General features: G+C 33.9%; 2 protein-coding genes across 2 annotated transcripts in view; one reads left to right on the forward strand and one right to left on the reverse strand.

Annotated features, from left to right (window-relative positions):
• Window positions 1–4,769: 4,769 nt before the first annotated feature.
• On the reverse strand, window positions 4,770–8,751 carry LOC113758050 (zinc transporter 5-like). The gene is made up of 3 exons (XM_027301078.1): window positions 8,131–8,751; window positions 6,288–6,437; window positions 4,770–5,085 (listed from the first exon to the last, which is right to left on the reverse strand). The coding sequence occupies exons 1-3, from the start codon at window positions 8,749–8,751 to the stop codon at window positions 4,780–4,782; spliced, it is 1,077 nt and encodes a 358-aa protein (XP_027156879.1). The 3' UTR covers window positions 4,770–4,779.
• A 7,592-nt stretch (window positions 8,752–16,343) lies between these two features.
• LOC113758051 overlaps window positions 16,344–23,612 on the forward strand; it is a 48,524-nt gene continuing 41,255 nt past the window's right edge. The window contains exons 1-5 of the mRNA XM_027301079.1: window positions 16,344–17,355; window positions 17,464–18,580; window positions 18,669–18,977; window positions 19,048–19,147; window positions 19,226–19,396. Coding sequence (XP_027156880.1) covers window positions 16,344–17,355; window positions 17,464–18,580; window positions 18,669–18,977; window positions 19,048–19,147; window positions 19,226–19,396 — 2,709 coding nt within the window. The remainder of the gene's footprint in view (window positions 17,356–17,463; window positions 18,581–18,668; window positions 18,978–19,047; window positions 19,148–19,225; window positions 19,397–23,612) is intronic.

Consider the following 23,612-nt stretch of genomic DNA (forward strand, 5'->3'; position numbering starts at 1 on the left):
TGTCAAACCTTTAATCACATGACAGAAGTATCACTCAAGAAACCAACTTGTGCAAGTTGTGCAAATTATGCAGAATTTTCGGCTGAGTAACCAACCCTAGTTATCGATTCTGACAGAACCGATTATAAAGCCAGTTCCTCTCCCATGTTTTGTGAAGATTTCAATTGAGCTATTGACCACTAACCGGCTCAGTAAGCAGTTCTACTTGGTGGGGTTGCTGGGCCAATTAATCTCCCTTGCTTCATTGGCATTTCCTTTGTTTTTTGTTCAACTTGAAAGCTAATTTTTGTTCTAGTCTTTTGCTTCCTTTTTCTACAAATAACAACAAACTAAACAAGTAAAGGATGGACAAAATTACACTCATTAAGCAACAAAACTAATGCATCAACTTTTATACATTTCTTACACAACTTACTTGATTTTTAAGCAAAACCAAGTAGAAAATCCTTAACATAGCCACCAAATACACTACAAATTACACACTTATCAACTAGTGTGGTGATACCATACATTCATTATTTGTGTAACTATAATAAAGAAACAAAGCATAAATTAAAGCAAGTCACACATAGGAGCATATAGAGCATATAATACATACGCATAACATTTAGATGCAAAAATCCTAAAAAAGCAAATAAAACACATAAGCACATAAACCACATATGACACACACAACCTATTTATTACATTGAGGACCTAACTATGATCTAAAAGAGAAAAAATATAGGTCTATCTAACCTATATATTGTTTGAGGGAAATATAAACATATTTACAACTTTTCTAATAAAAGAAAATATAATATAGCCTATCTATTACATTTTGGATATTCAAGTACCCTCCAAATAATAATAAAGCTTAAATTAAGTAAACAAATATGAAAATAAATAAAAAGCTCAATGTAAAAGAAATAGCAAAAGGAACACATAAAGCAAATAAATACATAGGAGTACATAAGAGCACACATATTGAGAATTCAAGAGGTTATAGGAGTACCTTGCTTTTAAAATAATGACTAAGATGAGGGAATGGAGAATTATCTATGTTCAAAATTTAATAAATGGGCCAAAACACTAATTTAATTAAAAATTAATCATTAAAGATAAAATGGCACAATTCATTTAATGATAACTTACTGAAATTGCAAAACAAGATTAGGAGTCAAATTATAAATATTTCTTAGAGACTTGGATGAAAAAAATCAGCAAGCATTTAGTGCCACAATAGCATAGATAAGTTTTCACAAAATTTGAAAATGTGACCAAATAAAAAGTCTTCTAAGACTTCATATTAAAGGAGCATGATGAAAAGTAAAAATAATAGGCTCGGCCCAAATCTTACTAACCCAACTTGTAACATAAACAAATCTGGACATTTGGATTGAGTCTTCTAGTCCAAACCAAAATGTCTAATAATCGAATGCATGTACGTCCTAGTGAAATAAATCAGCAAGCCCAACTCATAATCAAAATAACCCAAATTTATGCCCAAAAAAATTACTTTCTACAAGCTACCTAAATTCCAAGTTTCAATCAATGAGCAAACCCGAGTTATAAACATCCATTTAGTCCATCTCATGACCCAAAGAACTAACTTAATACAAATCAGGGTCAGCCCATTTCTTGACACCTTAACTGGATCTGCCATCCCAAGTCACTGGATTCCAGAGATTTTTCAGCTACTGTGGCTGGAACTTTGTCAGAATCGCATTCCAGGAACTTTTAACAGACCCTTTTTCAACGGTAAAAATGATCTACACAACATTAGAAACATGACCAAAATATCAAAATCCACCTAGCACAACTATAGAAGCACAAATGATACCAAAGCTTCAAGAATGCATGACTCATCTTTAAACCCATCTCAAAATGTAACAAAAAAATATTTCAAGCATTTTCACCAATCAAAAAGGGGGAGAAACATACAAGATTCAAAGCCAAAACATCATAGTGAAGGAATCACCATTTTTAGACAAAAATAGAAGAAAATGCAAAAACTAGAAGTGGCAAAATGGATTCATATCCACCAATCCATCCATATAAACCAACCTTAAATGGATTTGGATGATCCATATAAATTCAATGGTTTTAAATGGATAACCATTTAAATCGAATTATGTTGGTGGATTTAAATGGATTATCCATCTTATCCATATACATCCATTTAACTTAAAAAATAGAAAACACATTTATAAAAATGTGAGATAAAATCTTGTGGGACCATCTATTCTTTTCTTCATAACTTCCTCATATGTCAAATTAATTTTGTGGGACCACCTATTCTTTCCTTCATAACTTCCTCACATGCCAAGTTGTCAATAACATTAATTGCATTTTATTTGCTTCTAGTTCCTAGACTTCTTCCATTCTTTTCAAAATTATATTTTAGTCTCTACTCTTGTTTTTTTTTTAATTAAACTCTCATGTAGTAATGATTGCAAACATTTATATTCTTAAGTAAAGAAAAAGCGAGAATGCATCATGCAGTGTCAAAATAATTTTTATTTTTTAATTCTTTTATTTATAAAAAGAATTTTTCTAACGAGTATCCCCGCAACATTGGTTAAGATATGTAAATGACAACTTTTTTTTTTCCAAATCCTCATACTTGCAATCCCTCTCCCCTTATCACCTAACCCAACTATCCAAAAAAAAAGACACCTAATTTATTAAGTAATATAAGGTAGCTTGTGTATCAATGGTATAATAAGGAGTTTCATACATTTTTAGGTACTACGTGCACATATGATGAAAATATTTTACTTGTCAAATAACATAAGATTTCTTGTTAGAACTGCACTTTTATTCAAGACATCACTCTTGAACAGGAGTGCAAAAAATTGGAAACGTAAACTTCTTTTCACTGTAAAGCCGTATTCAATTCATTCAAAAGTTATAAAAATGTAGCCAAGTTCTTAATTGTTCATTACTTTACAAAATGATACTTAAAGTAATGACGAAAGATTAAATTGACCACAGCAGTTAAATTTTCTTGGAACTAAACTAATTTTATGAAGTACTGAAATAGAGTAGTAGTACAAGCATTTGTTATTACCAAAAGATTTTAGGTGATTTAAGAATAGAACTTTGGGGATCTGTATTTTTTGGAAAAAAACATTTGGATCTTAAATTTAGGATTTGGGAGAGTAAATGGATAAATGGATGGATCATGGTTTACACTATCCATTTAAATGACATCCATTTAGATCCATTTATTAAATGGTTTTAATTGGATTGGATCAATTTGATCCACTATCCATTTAACTAAAACCATTTATCAACCATATATCCATTTTGCCACTTCTACCAAAAACTAACGCAACATGACATAAAAGTTAGAAAGAGTTGATTCAAAAAGGTTACCTACGACTCCTTTGAGTGTTTAGGGTCGTCCTAGCTTGCAAAAGCCGGTTGAGATTGAGAAGGCCTGAGGATCTTTTCCTCAAGAATGAAGCTTTGTGAACTTTCAAGATCTGGAATGTTGTTGATTTTGATCGCGATTTAGAGGCCCCTACAGTGTCTTTGGTCAAAAACTTTAAACATAGAAAATGCTTTTGATGCCTCAAGAAGGTACAGAAAAAGGAATCATTGAAAATGAATTAAAGGATTGAGAGAAAACTGAGATTTAACAAGGCTGGTTCGGTGGCCTTATCATTTCTTTTTTGGAAAAAATTTCCTTCTCCTTTTACTTTTTTCTTCGCTTTTTCTCCCTCTTTTTCCCTTGTGCCCCTTTTCCTAATGAGATCTCTCTTGAAAAAACCCTAGAATTCCTTTAACTCATGTATTTATGTGACCTTTAGTTCAAGAAAAGGAACCTTACAAGCGAAGGCCATGGTGAAGGTTTGAAAATGTGATAATGTGTTTATCTTTAATCATTTGATGAATTTAGTATTGAATAAGGATAAAGGTGCTTTATCTTGGGTTTTGTTTTGGATTTTTGGGTTGGGTTTTTTGGTTTATTGGAATTGGGTTTTGCTTTTTTTAAATTCTCACCTCTATTTTGTTCTTTTCTTTTTCTTGTTTTATTCTTGCTTTTCTGTATACAAAACCTACAAAAATAAGGCAAAACATGTTAGAATAAAATGCAACAAAATAATTATTGACTAACAAATTAAAATTAAAGTAAAATTAAATTCAAAAGAGAAAAAATTTAGTGTCTACATCTTTTTTAAGAGGGCAATTAGCAATGGATAATTTTAAATTCATCCTTTGTCCAGTATAAGTAACAATAGGACAAAATACATATAACCTATAACTTTATCCATACATGAATGTGATTTTGTCTTGCCAAGGACGTTAATTAGTTAAATTATTAGCAATAATAAGGAGCCATATCTATGATAATCAATGTTTTGAAATTCGGACTCGCAAATGAACCAGATGAGCTTTCAGCTTATGGTTCAATCAATTCAATCCCGATTCAAATTTTAAATTATTTTAATATTAAATTAGTTGGATAAATTTAATATATAAAAAAAGAAAAGAAGTATTTAGTGAAAAACCTATTCAAAGGCCAAATTTTACCCGATTTGACCGGTTCTTGATTGGTTCATTTGGCTTCTTGGTTAAAATATAGAATCAGACTAAAATTATGTCCATTTCATGATTTGATTGGTCGAACCGGTCAGTTTAGTTTGTTTTTCGAGAGACAGATGACAATTCAGAATAATCTCACACCCAAATTTGCATAGCATAAAGATTGAAGAAAAGAAGGAAAAGTTTGTGAAACCGAAAGGCATATCTCACATCTATGAGGACACAAAATTGTACACAAAAGTAACTTCAAGCCCACTTGGCCAAGAGAGACATGCAACCAGCACCAAAAAGTAGGGAAATATTTGCCCCTTGTAGGAGCCTTGCATTGCTTTGCATCTTTGGATTCATAAAATCAGCCGAGAGAAGGTCCACTAATGCCATGTAAACCAGGATCCCAGATGATGCTGCATCAAAAATTCCTTGCACAATGAGAGCATTTGGGCTGTTTTCATTATAAACATTGGATATTCCAATCCCAATTGCGATGCCGAATGGTGTTGTAAGCGAGAAGAAAAGAGCCATAATTGTAATTGCTTGTGCTTTGAATTTTGCCTATGGACGAACAAGATTACATGAGAACAAGTTATTATTTTCCACAAGTCCAAAAATACTTGGTCAACCTAAATTCTATGTTTTTTTAGAATCAAGAAAACATACAAACACAATCAACATAATCACAAAAAACATGAAAGAAAATGATAAATGCAATCACGAGAATACTATTTTAATAAACTTTAGGACTCTCCACTGTAGGCCTCAATCTTCGTGAAGTTTTACATTGTATTTGCAGGCATAATAGGCTTTCATGATATGCTAGCAAAGAGCATGGTGAGTCCAGCATAAAATATATTCTTGCATACTAGATTATAAACACTTTCAAAACAACAAAAACTAGATCCCAAACAACACAAACCGCGCCTTTTTATTTTTATTTTTATTGTTTGTCCTGAATAATGAATAGAACCAAATAGTAAACTAATTTTGAATAATACATAGTAATCAAGCAATTAAAATAAGACAAAATAAGGACAATTGCACCAGCATTTGGTCATGCTCATGATTCCCCTCATTGAATTTTCTTTTTGGTTGTTGATTTAGTCAATTTTGTAAATGGGTGAAAATGAAAAAAAAAAAACTGAAGCTGTTCGTGATGCTAAATAACTTTCTTTTTCAATTTAATAAATTAATGATGAAAAAATTTTGGTAAGGACTAGTTCGGTGACAAAAAGAAAAAGTCAAAGAAGACAATGGACAGAGAGGAAGTGATCAAAAGGTGCATTTGATAAAACTAAGTCTGAAAAATGAAATTTGAAATTTGAAATCTGAATCAATTAAGTTAATGAATTATTAAGTACTAAATTTGATACATTTTAGTGTATATCACATTAACTGATAAGTAAATAGTTTACCACTTAATTTTTGAAGTAAATTTTGCTTAGAAAATTCAGTGCCACTTAATGAATTCAGATGTTCTAGTTTTGATTATCAAATGCGTCTGAATATATTTAGATCTCAACTTATTAAGTTTAAATACTGAATTGAATTATCAAACATGGCCAAAATAATTGCCGCCTAATTTAGTTATCTTGCATATTTCCCCATGTGGGACATTTTAAATCAGTCCATGTTAAATAAATGTTTTCAAACTTCGGTTTTATAGCCTCCAAAATTTCAAATAATCAAGATTGGGCTATGATGCTTGAGAAGAAATAAGAAAATAAGAAAACAAAGAAATAAAGATGTTTGATTATTACCTGTGTAATGCATCCACCAAGTCCAACACCTTCGAAAAATTGATGAAAGGTCAAAGCTGCCAAAAGAGGCCTTATTGTTTTTGGATTATCAGATGCACCTAAAGCAATCCCAATAATTACGGAGTGAACTATGATTCCCAGTTCCAAAACCTGCAGGAAAATCAATCCAAAAAAAATCGAATAATTGTGAGAACAATATTAGTATCCAATTAAGCATATGGAAATGTAAAGGGGTTGAGGAGCAGTTTAAGCATTATGCATCTCTTTTTTTTTGACAAAAAAAAATTATGCATCTCATTCGATTCTATATTCTTATATAGTCTTGCAACGATAATTATTAAACCCGACCCTTCCCTGCGGTTGAACCGGTTGGCCTAGTGATTAAGGCATCAGATCGGGCCGGGTCTCTAATTTGACTGGACCAGAAATTGAGCTGGTCAAACTTGGACAAACCTGGTTGACTTAATGGTTCAATAGAAAATCCGTCAGATTTTTCAATTAACCCGATTTACCTTTATATATAAATATATATATATAATTGTTGGTCTTTGTTTTCGAAACAAAATGTATATATGCTTTTAATAAGTTTTGTACATTGGATCTTCATTTAAATAATGTACTCCCTCCGTCCCAAAAATTTCGTCGCATTTAGAAAACTGTGCTTTTTATGAATAGTTCCAGCATAGGTGAGTTGCTTACCGTTTTGTCCCTCGCCCAAGCTCTTCGTGTAAATGCAATCGGTTCTGCCATTTCAAATTAAAGCCTAAACAACTTCTGGATGGTAGGACCAGAACTTTTGTTTTGTTTGCACATATCTTGTGCGTGCTTTGCACGCTGAGGTTTCAACCAAGTTTCTCATGGTTTTTCACTCCACGCACATATTCATATGGGCTTTTCAAACACATGAATACTGAACAAGTGGGCTCAAAGGACACACATAACTTGATTATTGTGGGGACCAAAAGGGTAAAAGAGTGAAAGTGAATGATAAGTCTTTACTATTTTTAGCAAGTGACAAATATTTTGGGACAGCTCAAAAAGGAAAGTATGACACTATCAATGGGACGGAGGGAGTATAAGACTTTAGTACTTGCTCAGTTTTTATTTAATAACTAAATATTTTTTTAGTAAACTTGTTTATTTTTTTATTATACAATTAGTCCTTTTAACTTTTAAATTGACAATAATTGATTATAGAAAATTACTTTGATTTTAAACAAAAAAAAAATAATGCTATATTTTTTAAAACAAGCAATATAAATTTTGTTTTGTATTGACTATTTTATTTATTTATTTAAAAGTACGATAAAATGAAGTTAAATCTTCTATTAATATCTATATATTTATTATATATCTTTCTAAGTATAAAATTAGTATCTAAAAGCACTTTATTATATATTTTATGTATTTTAAAATTACTATTTTATATTTATAAATATTAAATTAATACTCACCGATTGAACCAGTAATCCATTGACCCAGTCCCTCTGTCGTGTTTCTTATCGAATAGGGTTTAATAATTATGCTTGCAACTCTAAATGTGTGCAGCTGCACAATAGCCTATGCGCAACAAATAAATTATAGCAAAATTGTGTTAATAAAGTTTGCAATTTTTTCATGACCAATAATTCAGGCCGACCGTGATCATAACTTCTCATAGTGTACCCAAACTACTTTCACTCACTGTCATAATTAAGGAGATTAATACTTCATCATACAAAGAAAAGCGATGCATCATCTTAGCTATAATCATGACTTCTCTAATCCAAAACTTGGCATTGAACACTTATAGGATCCTGGATTAAATTAAGTATGAACTAAAAACACCTATATGTGCTTTTACCTGTGATATAACACGATAACGAAGTTGATTAGGAATGGATCCCCCTTCCACAGATACAGAGGCATGAGCATGGCCATGTGTAGCATCTGTATGAAGGGGAAGCCCAGAGAATTGATTCTCCCCATCACCTTCTACAGCTTCAATACCCTTGCCATTTCCAGGTTTGTTTCTATAATGTGAGGTTGCATATACGTCAACCATAAGAGCACCAATGGCTGCAAGCATTGCTACAAAGCCCGTGAAAGGAAACTTGCCCCAAGGGTTTTGAGGAAGACATGGGGAAGTCAAGCTCTTGAAAGCATCCGGGAGAACATGAATGAACCCTGTTGCCAAAATTACGCCGGCGGCAAATGCTTTGATAATGAAGAAGAAATTGTTTTCAGGGCTTAATGATGGAATTTTCTTGCCTAATACAGGAAGACAGACGCCCACTAAACTGGCCAGGAAGATTGAAGCTATGGCTCCGAACCTGTACTTGAGGGCTAAACTCCTGTTTTTATCTTCTTCTTCTGCATCGCAGGTGCAGTCTCCTAAAACTAGAGATGGAAAAGCTAGAAGAAAAAGTAAGATCAGAAACTTTTCTGCATTGAGAAGAGAATTAAATCGAACAAGTTTCTTCATTCTTGAACGAAATATTAAGGATCAGGAGAATCAAGAAACTTGAGTAACTGTTGAAGAGCTTGTCTCCTTTATATAAGGCAGAAGTTAAATCAATACCTATTCAAGTATGGAAAGGACAAGTGAATAAAAAACAAAATGGACCATCCAACAGTCAAAAGCTGAAAGAGATTCTTAAGCTTGCTTTTGCACTTAGTTCGGTTCAGGATCCACCAGAACAATAAAGAATGTTTCTGTCGTTATTATATATAGAGGTTGAGCAGGACTAGCTATGCAAATTTCTAAGCAGAAGGATGAAACTATGAATGCATTTTGGTGTTCGGTCATTATTTATTCAATTGAATATGAAAAGTGAAGACATGATGAGGCCATGATTCAAAAATAATTCAAAGAAGAAAAGAAGGAAGTGATGTACGGCTAAATCAGAATGGAACATTGTTAATTTCGGAGGGATTGCTAAATGAATATAGATCAATGTAAAGTGCATGTCGACACTATTGCATAGGAAACAAAGTCAACTAGCTCATAATGTGTCATTTTTATTGACGCAGAGCAAACTGATGGAGCTGGTACAGTTGTACTCTCTCACTTCGTATCTTTTATTTCTTATTATGTGATTTAGTGTACATTAAATAAGTTGATTTTGTTTGTGTACACTAACTTAAGAAAAAGAACTTTAGAAAATAATTTGTTATGTAATACATCAAATTTCTTTGACAAATATAAAAATGGAAAACACCATAATTTCTGAGTGCGATTTGAACTATTGATTTACGTAATTGAAAGTAATTAATTAAGTTTATGATGAAACCTAGAAATTGATTACCGATCCAATTTGAATATAACAAAATGATACAATAGTACTAACCCCAAGTCTGTGATGTGGTAGGTTTAAGTTGAAAGTCATCCGAGTAATCTACACATATACCTCCTCTTTAATTCATTTGTCATTAATGTACAATTTATAGGACTAATTCGACTTAATGTTGAATGGAACCTATGCTAAATCTACCAGCCTAACTGAATCTCTATGGAATCCCCCTTGACTTTATCAAACAAATTGCTGGACTATTTCCAACTAGCTCATTAATAACATTCACTTTGAGCTTTTTTAAATATATTAAAAAATATATATCCAATTATCTATTATCAAGAAAAAAATGAATAAGATAAATAATATTCTTTATACTACCGGCTTCTTACCTATCCCTCTTCCACTTTTATAAGGAAAACAACTAGAAGGGTTGACCTGATGCCCAGTGAGGTTCCAAGTGAACCCATCCATCCCAAAATAATCATAGCAGTCACAAATCAATCATGAAGCATGATATATATATTAATTAGCAATCTAAAACAAGTAATTAATACTTTCAATGTGAAAGGATATGGTACTGATACAGGTTGTAGAGTTGTCTCCCGTCCGTTTCTAGATGTAGCACTTACTCCTGTTTAGTGATTCAATGTCATTTTGCCAATTAAACAGTAACCAACATTCTTCTTTCTTCCAATGTTTGGTGATCATTTCAGTAGGTCATACTTGAGTATACCAATAAACGATACCTAAGGACCATCGGCCTACTCGACCAAACCTATTGCTGGCTCGAATAGGCCGACCGTCGTTGGGGTTTGGGCCCAAAATGGTTATGCACAGTTAACAGTAGTAGTTAAACAATTGATGGTTCCAAAAGTAAATAAGTTGAGTGTGATAAAGTACACACTCGCCTTTTATCAGTGAATAATAATAGCAATTTAAGTTGAAAACTCAAACAATTACACTTAGCAATCCATCAGTTCGTCAAGCAACAGGCCACAACCATACTTTAATATTTAATCATAAATACATACAAGGAACACTCACCAAATCAAGTGGACAGTCACGCCTCGGTTTCAAGGTTTTCTTCTAACTCACCACTGACTCCGAAGACATGTCCAAACTACAATTACTCGACCTTTCGACAAAACCAACTTTTTTTCAAAACTACTAAATTATCATAGTCAAAATAAGTGAAATAACACATAAACTCTAGTTTTAAAAGGGTTATCAAACATGGAGGTTAAAAGGTATAGAGTTTTTGCAACCAAATTCTTGAAAATAAGGTCGGAAAGCTTGTCCTCACTCTCGGTTTCTTTTGACAGAATTTTGCCATCAAGATTACTTCAAATTTTCTCCTGATTAGAACATTAAGAGTTCAATAAACCAATATGTGCAAGTTTGCAACCAATATCTTAGTGTTAAATCTGGAAAGAAAATGGTGATTATGGTGACTCTCGGGCTCCAAGCAGAAACTCCAGCATTACCACTCCAATTCCCTTATAACTTTTGGGATTTAGCACTCCAAAATTTGACAATAACTTTTAACAAAGTATCTAACATGAATGTATAGTAAAATAGCAACAAATTTTCGAATTATGGGATGAAGTTTAGCCATGGTTCAAGCCTGGAAGTTTCCTCCAAAACAGGTTACATGGAAGGAGATTTCTAAACCAAAACTCAACTTTCTTTCATGATTCAAGCATAAATCATGCAATATATCATAAAGTGACTTTAAGGCATGAATCTCTTTGAAAAACTTCAATAAAATAGAAGCTACAAGCTGGAAATTACAGCTCATAGCCCACGGTTCAGGTAAGAAAAATTTCAGCAAGTCTTTCCTCACTTTTGTCACCAAACAGCACCCTTTTTACTCACTTTCAACCATAAGTCACACAATAATATGCTTATAACATAAAGTGAGGTATTATTCAAGCATTTTTCAGCAAAACTCAACCAAAGTTGCAAATAAGAGCTGAAATTTCACAGCTCACTCTCTCAGCTCCCTCCTGAAATTTCAGCAACAAAAACTCTCATGCATGCCATATTTCCATCAAGATTCATCTATTAAAAAGGGTTAAATGATTTTCTAGCAAACTTGCAACAAAATGAACCAAAAACTGAAAGGACACAGCCTTTACTATATCGGTTCAAGCTGGAAAATTTCCAGCAAGAAAACAATTTATCAAATGAACTTTTCCTTCAAAGAAACTTTTATTTTCTTTACTCAAACCCAACATGCATGTGAAGATTAATGAGTTATAAGGTATATAGGACAAAATCTGAAATTTTGCAGCCAAAAGTTCATGGAGAAAACTGAAAAAGTCCATTCACCCTCACTCGGCCAGTTAAACAATTTCTAGCAAGTTCCTTCAAATTTTTCCCAGCGAAGTTATCAACTTTCCACTAGGTTCATAGCTAAACATACTATATATATCACACAAAGCAAGAAATAAGACATATCTCATACATTTCTAGTAAAAGTTCCCCCAAAAATTTGAATAAAAAGCTGTGGGGCAAAACCATCCATCGCATGCTTAAAAACTAAAATTTCCAGCAAGATCTACCACTTGTTTCTACCTATTTTCATCTTCAAATCATGCTGCAATCAAATCTTTCTGTGGTATATAGAATGGTCAAAGTTTCTAGCAATTTTACCTTATTTTCTACTACCAAACAAACTGGAAGCTAGCTTACCTTGCTGATCTCTCCTCGGTTCAAACAAGCTGGAAATGGAGACAAGACTCATATTTTCTTTCAGCTCTCTCTCTCTCTCTCTCAAGTTTCTCACGGCTAGAGTGGAGGCAAACAAGAGAAATTTTCTCAGCTGTCCCTCAAGTTCTCTCGACTGGAAATGAAGCAAGACAAGGAAATAATTCTCTCAACTCTCTCTCAAGTGCTCTCGGCTGGAATGGAGGATGACAAGAGAAAAAAAAATTCTGGTCAAAAGTGTTGTTGGTTATGCAAGACAACCTGCACTTTGCACTCCCCTTTTTACCACTTGTCAATCATGCATAAGTCAAGAACTAATCTAGCAATCACCCCACACTTTTATGTTATTATGTTGTGCCCCTACTAAATTCTTATTCTAATTAGTGTTAATTTTTATAAGGGTTGATCCTACACTAATTTAGGGTATATTCAAGTTGTTTAAACACTAGAAACAAATAAACACATAAATTAAATAATAACAAGCAATCGTAACACATTCAATTCTAGATAAAACATAAGTTACATGATTAATTTCGGGCTCTCACACACAACTTGTACTATTTTTGATAGAAATATTAGAATGATTGCCAATATATCAATGATTTCAAATCACTTACTTTCACTGAATTTGAGTATTTTCAATTTTTTCTGTTTGAGTATAGTGATAGATGATAGTAATTGGTTGTGGCATATGTGATTTGGTCATTTAAATTTTGATAGTTTGAGATTTTTGGCCAATAGAAGAATGGTTGGTGAGTTGCCTAGTACAAAAATTCTGATAGAGTTTGTGATTTGTGCGTTTTGGAAAAACAATACAATGATGGTTTTCAGACTAGCAAATCATGGAGGACAAAAAGACCATTGAAAATTATTCATTTAGACTTGTGCATTGTGGAGGTTCCTTCTAATGGTGGTTGTAGGTATATTATTACTTTTATTGATAACTTTAATAGAAAAGTCTGACTGCATTTTTTGAAGCAGAAATCTAATGCCAGTGACACTTTTAAAAATTTTAAAACTTTTGTTGAGAGGCAAAGTAGCTATCATATTAAAATCTTGAGAATATATAGGGGTCAGGAATATTTGGTTTATGATAATTTTCTTGAAAAAATTGGAATATAGCATCAGTTGATAACTAGGTACACTCCACAACAAAATGGACTGACAGAGAGGAAGATGATTCATTTGTGTAGACAATGTCTAAGAAACATCCAAAATACATTTGGTAGGTGATTAACACTAAGGATTTCGAATAACAAGTCCCAAATCAAGATTAGCTATAGATCAGTCCAGAATTAGGGTTTTCTTTCATAAAGACAGTTCAGAAATTCGACCACATCTCACTCAATTCAACTCGGAATTGAGCGTAGTTAGTGGCATTGAAAACTACATTCATAAGGCTACAATTTCTTAGAAGGAATCATTTTAAAATTCTATCCACAACTAACTCATATTTGAGCATCAAGTCGCAGCTTAGAACAGAGCTTCCAGTACAGACGGGAAACAGAATAGCCAAATTTACAAGGTTGGTACGGCTCACTTAGGTGGAATCAGGGCATGAATTTTGTACCATTGGAAAACTGGAAATGTCTAGTTTCTAGTGCCACAAACTGCATTCGATTTCGACGTTGGACCAAAGAGTTATGGCCGAAACAAAATCACTGTCAGAGCAATACGGGACACAATTCCAGTTTTGGCAAATTTTTGAAATCTCATCATTCACTCATCCAAATCGCGTAAATTTTTAAGGAAACTTTATACACAACCTATATTACACATTTACATCAAAAAAAAGTCAATTGGACTACAAAAAAGTGCACCAAAGTGCACGGAACTGGCAGGGGCAGAAACAGTAAAAATTTCCCTTTCACTTCCTTTGAGCTATCTTTCACAACACCACTTATTTTCACTAGATTAAGCACTAATTCAACATAATTAACATCAAATCCCATCAAATTAGTTCATCAAGCCATAGTGGGATTTCATAGAGCCCACACACCAAATTTCCAACCATCTAAAGCTACCCATATGAATTTATGAGATCACAAGTGCAATATAACTTCCATTAATCAAGAATCAAGAGGTTGATCGTTGTATACCTTCTTAGATGGTTAAGGCAGAAATTTTTGGTCCAATGGAGCTCAAGAAAACCGTGCAAATGAAGCCTCCACTACAAGAAAATTTCCCTATTATGGCATACTTGTTAGGGCACTATTAAGCAAATGCCTCAAATAAACACTTATTAAGGCATTAGGTAGTTTTTGCCATACTAACACTTATTAATTAAATAAAAAAAGACAATGTATAAGGGACAAATCTTATAAGAAAAACTGAAAATAAAAGAATATAAAGAAAAAATTTGTAGAGGCATTTTAGAGATGTGCCTCAACAACTAATAGAAGGAAAAACAATCCCAAATTATCCACGAAAAGAAGCGGCAAATTGTTTCATGAAAAAACAGAAAAATGCTCCAAATTGGCGCCTAAGAGCAGCGGCAAAATTGTCCCAAATCCCAAATCCCCAAATCCCAAATCCCAAATCACAAATGCCGGTCTTTCTCCCTCACTCTCCCTCTCGGTCCTCTACCAATCTACCATCTCCAAAACTTTCATTTTTCATTGACCCATCTCTTTCCCGCACTCACTCTCTCTCGGTCCTCTTCCCTCAAACTATCTCCCCAAAGCTTCGATCTTTCCAAAATTGAGGTCAGTCATTCAATCATGATATCAAGATGGTTTACTTAGTTCTGTTTGAGTTTGTTGTTTTTGGGTTCCATGTCAGAATTTGTGGTTGTTTCTGTCTCTTTTTTGTCTTCCTGTCGGGAACTGTCTCTCTCAATTTCTATCAAGTTTGGTAATACAATTCAGGAACACGATTATTTATTTTCTTGAGAAACTGAAAACAGGGATATGATGTGAGGTACAAAATTTTGGAATATGGATTGGTTATATTTATGGAACTGATATTTTACAGCTACGCAGGGTGAATAAGGCCATCCGTAATCAAGAAATGCTATTGCTAGATATGAAAGCATCAAACTATCATAATTCATTTTGGTTTATGAATTAGAATATATTTTCATTTATGTGCTTCTGAAAGTTTTTTCTCGGATAAGATGAATGTCGAAGATAATTGATCATTTTTGGTTTCCAAGTGGCTTATTTTGCGCATATTTAACGATCCATTTATGTTGGTTGCCATGATGTTGGTTTTCAAAGTAAACTTAAGATGTCTCTAGAAATTTATGTTGATGATAGTTTACTCTTCTTTAACAATCAGTTTGTAGCTCTCACTAGCTCTCTATCCTCCCAATCTCTTTTCTTTTGATTTCTCCCAATCTCAGAGATAATCACTAGCTCTGATATTTGTAGCTCACTAGCTCTCACTAGTTGCAGCACCGTTAAACATATGAAATAATAGCCAAGGCAACAGATGCAATGAATTTTTTTAATTCTATATTTGTTTGATTAAATCGACCTAAGAAATGGATTAATCAATCTAAAGAATCCTAAAGGGGAACGGGGAGAAGTGAGTGCTAGTATTTTCTTTTACTTTTTTCAATTTCTTTCTATTTTCCTCTTTTCTAAACCGTAATTAAGACCTCTATTATAATTTGTTAAAAGCTTAAGCAATTGGTGTAAAAATGCAATAGGTCCTATTTTAAAATTTACTCAAGGTAGTTGCTTTTACTTTATTTTGGACAGGTTTATATTTGCTGGTAAGTATTTGACGGACGAAAAGTGCTAGACTTTGGCACTCTTGAGCAGGTACATTCCTTTATTGGTCTAATTTTATACGTTCACATGCCTGATTAGTCTTGTTCTAATTTGCTTTTGAATATAGCAGTTGGTAATTTATTATTTGAATTTTGCTATTAAAAGTGTTCATACATTACAAAGGTTTGCTGATATGAAATTGAGTATTTAAGTCTAATTTAATCTATCTTGCAATAAATTACAAAATTATTGGTTATTTTAGCTGTTATCTCATATAAAATGCATTATTTCAGGTACTCACTCATTGACACTCCTTTATGTTGTTTGATGAGTAAATATTTGATTACTCTAATAATATGGATAAGAGTTGGATGTGGAAAGATAGAAGAAGTGGTGAATTTGAAAAGGGTTTGGAATTATTCTTAAACTATGCATTTAAGCATTCAAGTCATGGGAATGGAATGATTGCTTGTCCATGTTCAGAATGTAAATGTGGAGTATGTGTGTCTAGGGCAGATGCAAAAATTCATTTGAAGGTGTTTGGATTTCTTAAGGGATACACACAGTGGGTAGCTCACGGGGAATTTGTATACTCTTCTGCACCGATACAGACCTCAGACAATGTTCCTCATAACGTATCTGATATAGGTGATGACATGAATGGTCTAGTTCATGAAGCCTTAGGAATACCTCAACAAGATCCTGCTATGACTGGTATATTTGAATCTAATCAGGAACTACCGAATTCAGTTGCTGAAAAGTTTTATAAGTTAATTGATGATTCTCAACAAGAACTCTACCCTGGTTGTAAAAATTTTTCCAAGCTTTCGTTCATAATTCTCTTGCTTCACTTGAAGTGTCTGGGTAAATGGAGTAACAAAATCTTTGATATGCTTCTTGATTTGTTAAGAGAAGCATTTCCTGAAGCCATGGAAAAATTGCCTAAATCTTACTATGAGTCTGAAAAATTAATGAAAGAATTAGGACTTGGATATGAAAAGTATGATGCTTGTCCTAATGATTGCACTTTGTATTGGGGGGTAAATGCAAAAAGAACTTGTTGTGAAACATGCAAAGAACTTAGATGGGAAGCATCAGAAAATGATCCATCCGGTGAGAAAAGAAAAGTCACACGTAAGGTTTTATGGCATTTTCCACTAAAACCCAGGTTGCAACGTTTATTTATGTCATCTAAAACTGCAAAGCATATGAGATGGCACTCGGAGGGTCGTACTAAGGATGGTTATATGAGGCACCCTGCTGATTCCCCAGCTTGGAAAACTTTCGATTATCAGCATACAGATTTTTCTAAGGATCCTCGTAATGTTAGGTTGGGATTGGCTTCCGATGGATTTAATCCATTCAAAAGTATGAGCTCTACTCATAGTACATGGCCGGTGATTTTGATACCTTATAATTTACCGCCTTGGATGTGTATGAAACAGCCATATTTAATGTTGTCATTGTTGATACCAGGTCCACATGCTCCTGGTAATGATATTGATGTATATTTACAACCTCTAATCAAAGAATTGAAAGAATTGTGGGAGATGGGGATCAATACATATGATGCATCTTGCAAACAAAACTTTCAATTAAGAGCAGCATTATTATGGACTATCAGTGATTTTCCTGGCTATGCAGTTTTATCCGGTTGGAGTACTAAAGGAAAATATGCATGCCCTGTTTGTCATAAACACACAACTTCACAACGGTTAAGGCATAAGGATTGTTATATGGGCCATAGAAAATTTTTGGATCCGGCTCATACTTTTAGGAAGAATTCTCGAGCTTTTAATGGAAAGGAAGAACATGGGAGAGCTCCTGAAAATTTGATGGGGTCTACAATTTTATCTGAATTGAAAAATTTTCAAATCAGATTTGGAAAATTAGTTGATGATAATCCAACATTGCCATTCAGTTGGAAAAAGTTGAGCATTTTCTTTGATCTTCCTTATTGGAAGGATAATTTAATTCGTCATAATTTGGATGTCATGCATATTGAAAAGAATATTTGTGATTGCATTGTTGGGACATTGTTGAATCTGGATAAAAATAAGGATGATTATACTGCACGCTGTGATTTACGTGACATGGGTATAAGGCCGGAACTTCATCCAGTTGAGAAAGAAAATGGTAGATTTTATTTGCCTCCAGCCTGCTTTACAATGGACAGGAAGGAAAAAGAAATTTTCTGTAAAGTGCTAAAAAAAGTGAAGGTACCGGACGGGTATGCAGCTAATATATCTAGATGTGTGAAAGTGAAGCCGCCCAAAATTTATGGACTTAAGAGCCATGATAACCATATTTTGATGCAGCAGTTGTTGCCAATAGCTTTGAGAAAAACATTATCGAAGGCAGTCCGCTCTCCATTGATTAAATTGAGTAGGTACTTTCGAAAGTTGTGCTCTAAAGTCCTTTGTGCTGAAGATTTAGTCCACATGGAGAAGGAGATTGCTATTATACTTTGTCAACTCGAGAGAATCTTTCCACCATCTTTTTTTGTTATCATGGTGCATTTATCTATCCATTTGGCCACCGAGGCAAAAATTGGAGGGCCAGTCCATTATCGCTGGATGTATCCTATTGAAAGGTATGTGTTCTGAATTAAATTAATAATCTTAATATTTATTTATTTATTTGGGCACCTTGAAGTCTTATGATATCATATTTCTTCTAAGGTACTTGGGCACCTTGAAGTCTTATGTTCGAAACAAAAGTCGACCAGAAGGTTGCATTGCTGAAGGGTATATAGCAGAAGAGTGCTTGACATTTTGTTCATTTTTCTTGGCTGATTATGTGGAGACAAAATTGAATCGATCAAACAGAAATGAAGAGGTCGCTAAAAGTTCTTCAACTGGACTGGATTTGTTCTCAATGTCAACTCGTCCATTAGGCAAAGGAATTCCCACTAAATTCAGCGATGAGATTTTGAGAAAAGCACATCAATATGTCCTATTCAATTGTGACCATGTCAATCCCTATATCAAGTAAGTATATAATATTTCAAAAATGTCCTATTCAAAGTTATCTAGAGCTCATTGAATATTGTAATTGCAGCCAGCATTATCAATTGATTCAAGAAAGGAATCCCCGAGCTGGAAAACATGTTATTGAACTCATGCATAGTGAGAATTTTGCATCTTGGTTTGCCAATCATGTATGTTATTAAACATTGCTAGTTATTAGCTGTTTTTGTACTACAAATTTGTCTCTAATGTTCTTATATGTAATACAGATTGAGCACAATATAGAGTGCAAGGGAGATACATTACTTATGGATTTGAAGCAGCTTGCTAAGGGTCCAAATATTGTTGGGATACAATACAAAGGACTGCTTGTCAATGGTTTTCGATTTCATACAAGAGAGTTGGAGAAAAAAAGAAAAACACAAAATAGTGGAGTCATGGTTAATGCCACAACCTCGAGTTTTGCAAGTGCAAAAGATAATAATCCAATTGTAGACACCAAATTTTTGGTGTAATTTCTTTTACTTTTTATTCTCATTTGTCGTGGTTGCTTTTAGTTTTTTTTAGTTTCTAGTTTTTATTTTTATTTTTATTTTTAAGTTTTAGCGTAGAAAAATCATGAAAAAAGAGAAAAAAGGAAAATTGTTCACAAAAATACGTTCAAATTTAATTTTTGGCATTTTGGTTTATTTTTGTTAATTTATTTTGAAAAAAAAGAAAAGAAGAAAAAAAATGATGAAAAATGATGAAAAATGAAAGAAAAGATCGAAAATGGTAATTTTGTTATTTTTAGTTTGTTTATTTTGATGTGTTTGTAATTAAAATTGTTGTTTTTATTATTATTTAGTTTTACTATTATTTTTGTTAAATTATTAAGTTGAGAAAAGAGAAAAGAAAAAAAAAGAAAAATCATCACAATTCCATTTTTCTGCCGGATCACATTTCATTTCCCCACCGCACACTCCACCAACCGTGCACCATTTCTCTCCACCATCTCACCTCAAACCGCAGACTACTACAACATTTCTCTTCACCTCGTGATCATCGACCGAGCGAGAGAAAGAGGTTGAGAGGCCTAGCTGCACTCTGCAGCCGAGAGGAAGATTTCTGGTTCTGTCCGTGAGCTGCAACCATTTCTGGTTTCAGTCCGTGAGCTCGAAGGAAGAGAGGGAGAAGCCGTGCGTGAGTTCCCTTCGTTTCTCTTCAACCTTCACCAGCTGCAATCATCTTCCAACCAACACCGTTTCCAGCAACTCCAACATTCCACCTCCACCAGTTGAAGCCGCTACACCAAACCAGAACCAGCAAACCTGTCGCGTGCGTGAGAGCCGAAAGGGAGCAGAAATTTTTCAGATTTTCGTGTGTGGTCTTAGCTTGCTTTGAGGTAAATTTTCTGGACTAAAAATGGATAATCAGAGGTAGTTTAAGCCAGCCGTGACCTTGCATGTGTTAATTTGGGTAATTAGATGATGAAACCAAAGCTGTGGAAAATTTCTGTTTTGGTTAAAAACATTTCTGCCGAGGAGCTTGCTTGGAATTGTAGTTTTTATTTCTGACTTTATGCGACAATCTGAGTTGGATTAAGTGTCTAACTAATCAAAACCAAGAAGTTTAAGTCATCTAGTAATATGCATGTGAGGTTAGGCAGTCGGATGATGATATTAAGCCATTAGAAATTTCTGTTTTGGATGTTGATGTTCCAGCCGAGAGCTGAGATGAAAATGCAATTTTATTTCTGATTCCCTGTGATAATCTGAGCATGAATTGGAGCTGGACTAACTGGATTTTGGATGATTATTAGGATTAAGGCCTTGCATGATCATTTCATGAAGCCGGATGAAGAAATAAAAAGCTAAGGAAATTTTGTTTTGATGGAAAGTGACTGCCGAGAGGTTATCTTGCTAATGTAGCCTCATTCGGTTTAGTTTTTCTGTTTTGGAGCCTTAATCTTGATTAATTAGTAATGACAAGTTAATTAGGCCTGCATGTAGTTGACTAGTAAGTTTTAAAACAGGGGAATAAAAATTCAAAAGTGCAATCTGCCTTAAGGCAAGATCATCCGGACCAAACAGAAAATTTCTGGATTTTTGATGATTATGGATATTATTTGAACTTGATTTCTGAGCTGGAAATATTCATATGCTAGCTTGATACGTGCATAAGGAATTTAAGAGTTTATAAGCATGTCCAAACCAGAAAATGAAATGAAAATAGAAAGCTCTTAACATAATTATTCAACCGAGTTAAATTCGGATTCATGCCCAAGCACTTGCTGGAAAATGCATTTCAGATTGCCAAACCATTTTTTTTGTGTGAGTATGCTTCCAGAATTTTGCATCAGTCCCCTCTACGTTGTTGCTTGTTTGGATGTTGAAGTGATGTGTCTTGTTGTATGGCTTCAAACTATGATTTTATCTGAAAAATCTTCGAGCCAGGCTGCATATTTTGTCCAAAAGCTGCACTTCATCCTCACGCTTTTGCTGTTTTTCTTTTTCTTCCTGCAATTGCTCACATGAACATTTCTGTCCAGAATTTCTGTATCAGTTTCTTCTATGTTTCTGTTTTATTTGGATGGCGGAATCATGTGTCTTATTGTCTAGTTAGAAATCATGATTTGGGTTGGGAAAAGTTTCGAGCAAAGCCATGTGTTTGTATCTGAAACATGAATTTTTTTTTTAGCAAAGCTTTTTCGCACAACAGGTTTCATTTTCGATTGCAGAAACTGGTTTTGTGCTTGTTATTGGCATGAAATTTCTCCATAAATTGCATTGTTAAGGAATGATAATCAATGCTTGGCTGGATTTAATTCAAAGAGTGTTATGTAAAACTCATTGTTGAAAGGTGATTAATGGCCAAAAGCTTTCTTCAATACTGGTTTTGTTGCAGAGAGTATTTTCGGTGATTGCATGAGATTTGCATGGAAAAAGGTTTTCAAAAATTTAGCACTTTGTCCCCCCAAGTCCCTTCTCATTTCACTAGGGCCCAAGTAATTGGAACATTTAATCAATTTGATCCTTCTAAGTTTCTTTTTGTTCCACAAGAGCCCAAGCATGTTCTAGTATCTTGTAATTAAGTCCTAAAATCATTGCAACTTCGATCATTGTTTGACTTTTCCTTTATTTTTAAGATCTTTGAAGTGCTTAAACGATCTATTTGGACTTGAATGTTTGAGTAATGCTTGTTTTGGGTCTTTAGTAGATGCTATATTTGGAAATTGAACGGGTTATTCCGTTTTCTTGGTCTTTAAGCATTTTTTGAGCTCATTCAAGTTGCAATTAGGTGGTTTTTGATGTTTTTGCTTATACTTTACTTTTAAATTGATGCTTTGACCCCTTTATTGTTTTGAAGCCATTTTCCTTCATTTGCTTACCATTAGGGGAAGGTATAACTTTCTTTTATCTTCTTTACTTCTCTCTTACGTGCTCCTACGTGTTACGTGAATATGCATGTCTACTTTGCTTTCTTAATTCCTTGCATTTATTTCATTTACTTTTACTTTTATTTAAATTATTCATTATGGGGTATGTGTACACCTCTTGGCTTGTAATAGATAGGGCTTGGAGGGGCATTCAATGAAGACCTATCGAAGTCATGTGCCTAGCTAGCAAATGTAATAGTTAAGGCTTTAATTGTATTATGTGTCTTGCATGCTTAGTTGCTACGTGTTAATTTGCTTTGTTAGGGCCTTGCATCTAGTCGAGCATGCTAGATGTTATGTGCTATGTGTTTATGAGTATTTGGCATGTCTACTCGCTTTCCGTAGCCATGAATGAATGTGATGGGTGAATGTACGTTTCCGCTAGTCCAACGCTAGTCGGAATTCATAGAATGGGCTAGTCCAACGCTAGACCCTTAGGGATTTCCCCTCGTTAGTACATGTTTGCATGTTCATTTCATGTCATGCATTCTTTTAGTTTTATCATTTTGCATGCCCCTCGACCCCCTTTTCCCTCCATTTTAGGATTTTTGCATTTCATGCTAGCTATAGGGTTCATTTTGCTTGAGTACCCCCTTGGGTAAGGGAAACGAGCGAGTGTGGCTTCAAAAATAGCCTTAGCACGCTAGTTTTTCCTTCTAATCAAAGGGGAAATTAAAATCACAAAAATTAGAGGTCATTCCCGTACCCGACCTGATGCATTCCTCTAAGTTCATGCATTTTCATATCATTTTCTCACTATTTTCCTCACTAATTATATATTTTAAATCCACACTTATTCCCTTTCTTTACTTTTCACTTCACACTTTGCAATTATTTTACTTATATATTTATTATTTTCATTCACTTGCACACGAGCACTTATATTTTTATGCATTTGCACACAAACACTTTCAAATTGCGCACATGCACCTTTTTTCTACACTTTGCACACTTACACTCTCATTTGAGTCCTCATTTGCATCAGTCATGATTTTCTATGAGGTCTTTCCTTATTGACCTTCACAATTAATGTGAATGGGATCAAAAGCCTCATCAGAGACATTTCTAGACTTAAGATTGCATTTCTCATCCATTAGTCATATCCAATTTGCAATACATACTTTGGGTAGAAAATATAGGAAAATAAGGGTTAAATCACGCAACTAGCCTTGGCTAGGTCGAAGGGGTGCCTTGGATTTTTATCCTTGCCTTCCCCTTCGACAAATGTGACCCCCGAA

This window comes from Coffea eugenioides, unplaced genomic scaffold, assembly GCF_003713205.1.
Source record: "Coffea eugenioides isolate CCC68of unplaced genomic scaffold, Ceug_1.0 ScVebR1_3592;HRSCAF=4877, whole genome shotgun sequence".
Taxonomy (NCBI): domain Eukaryota; kingdom Viridiplantae; phylum Streptophyta; class Magnoliopsida; order Gentianales; family Rubiaceae; genus Coffea; species Coffea eugenioides.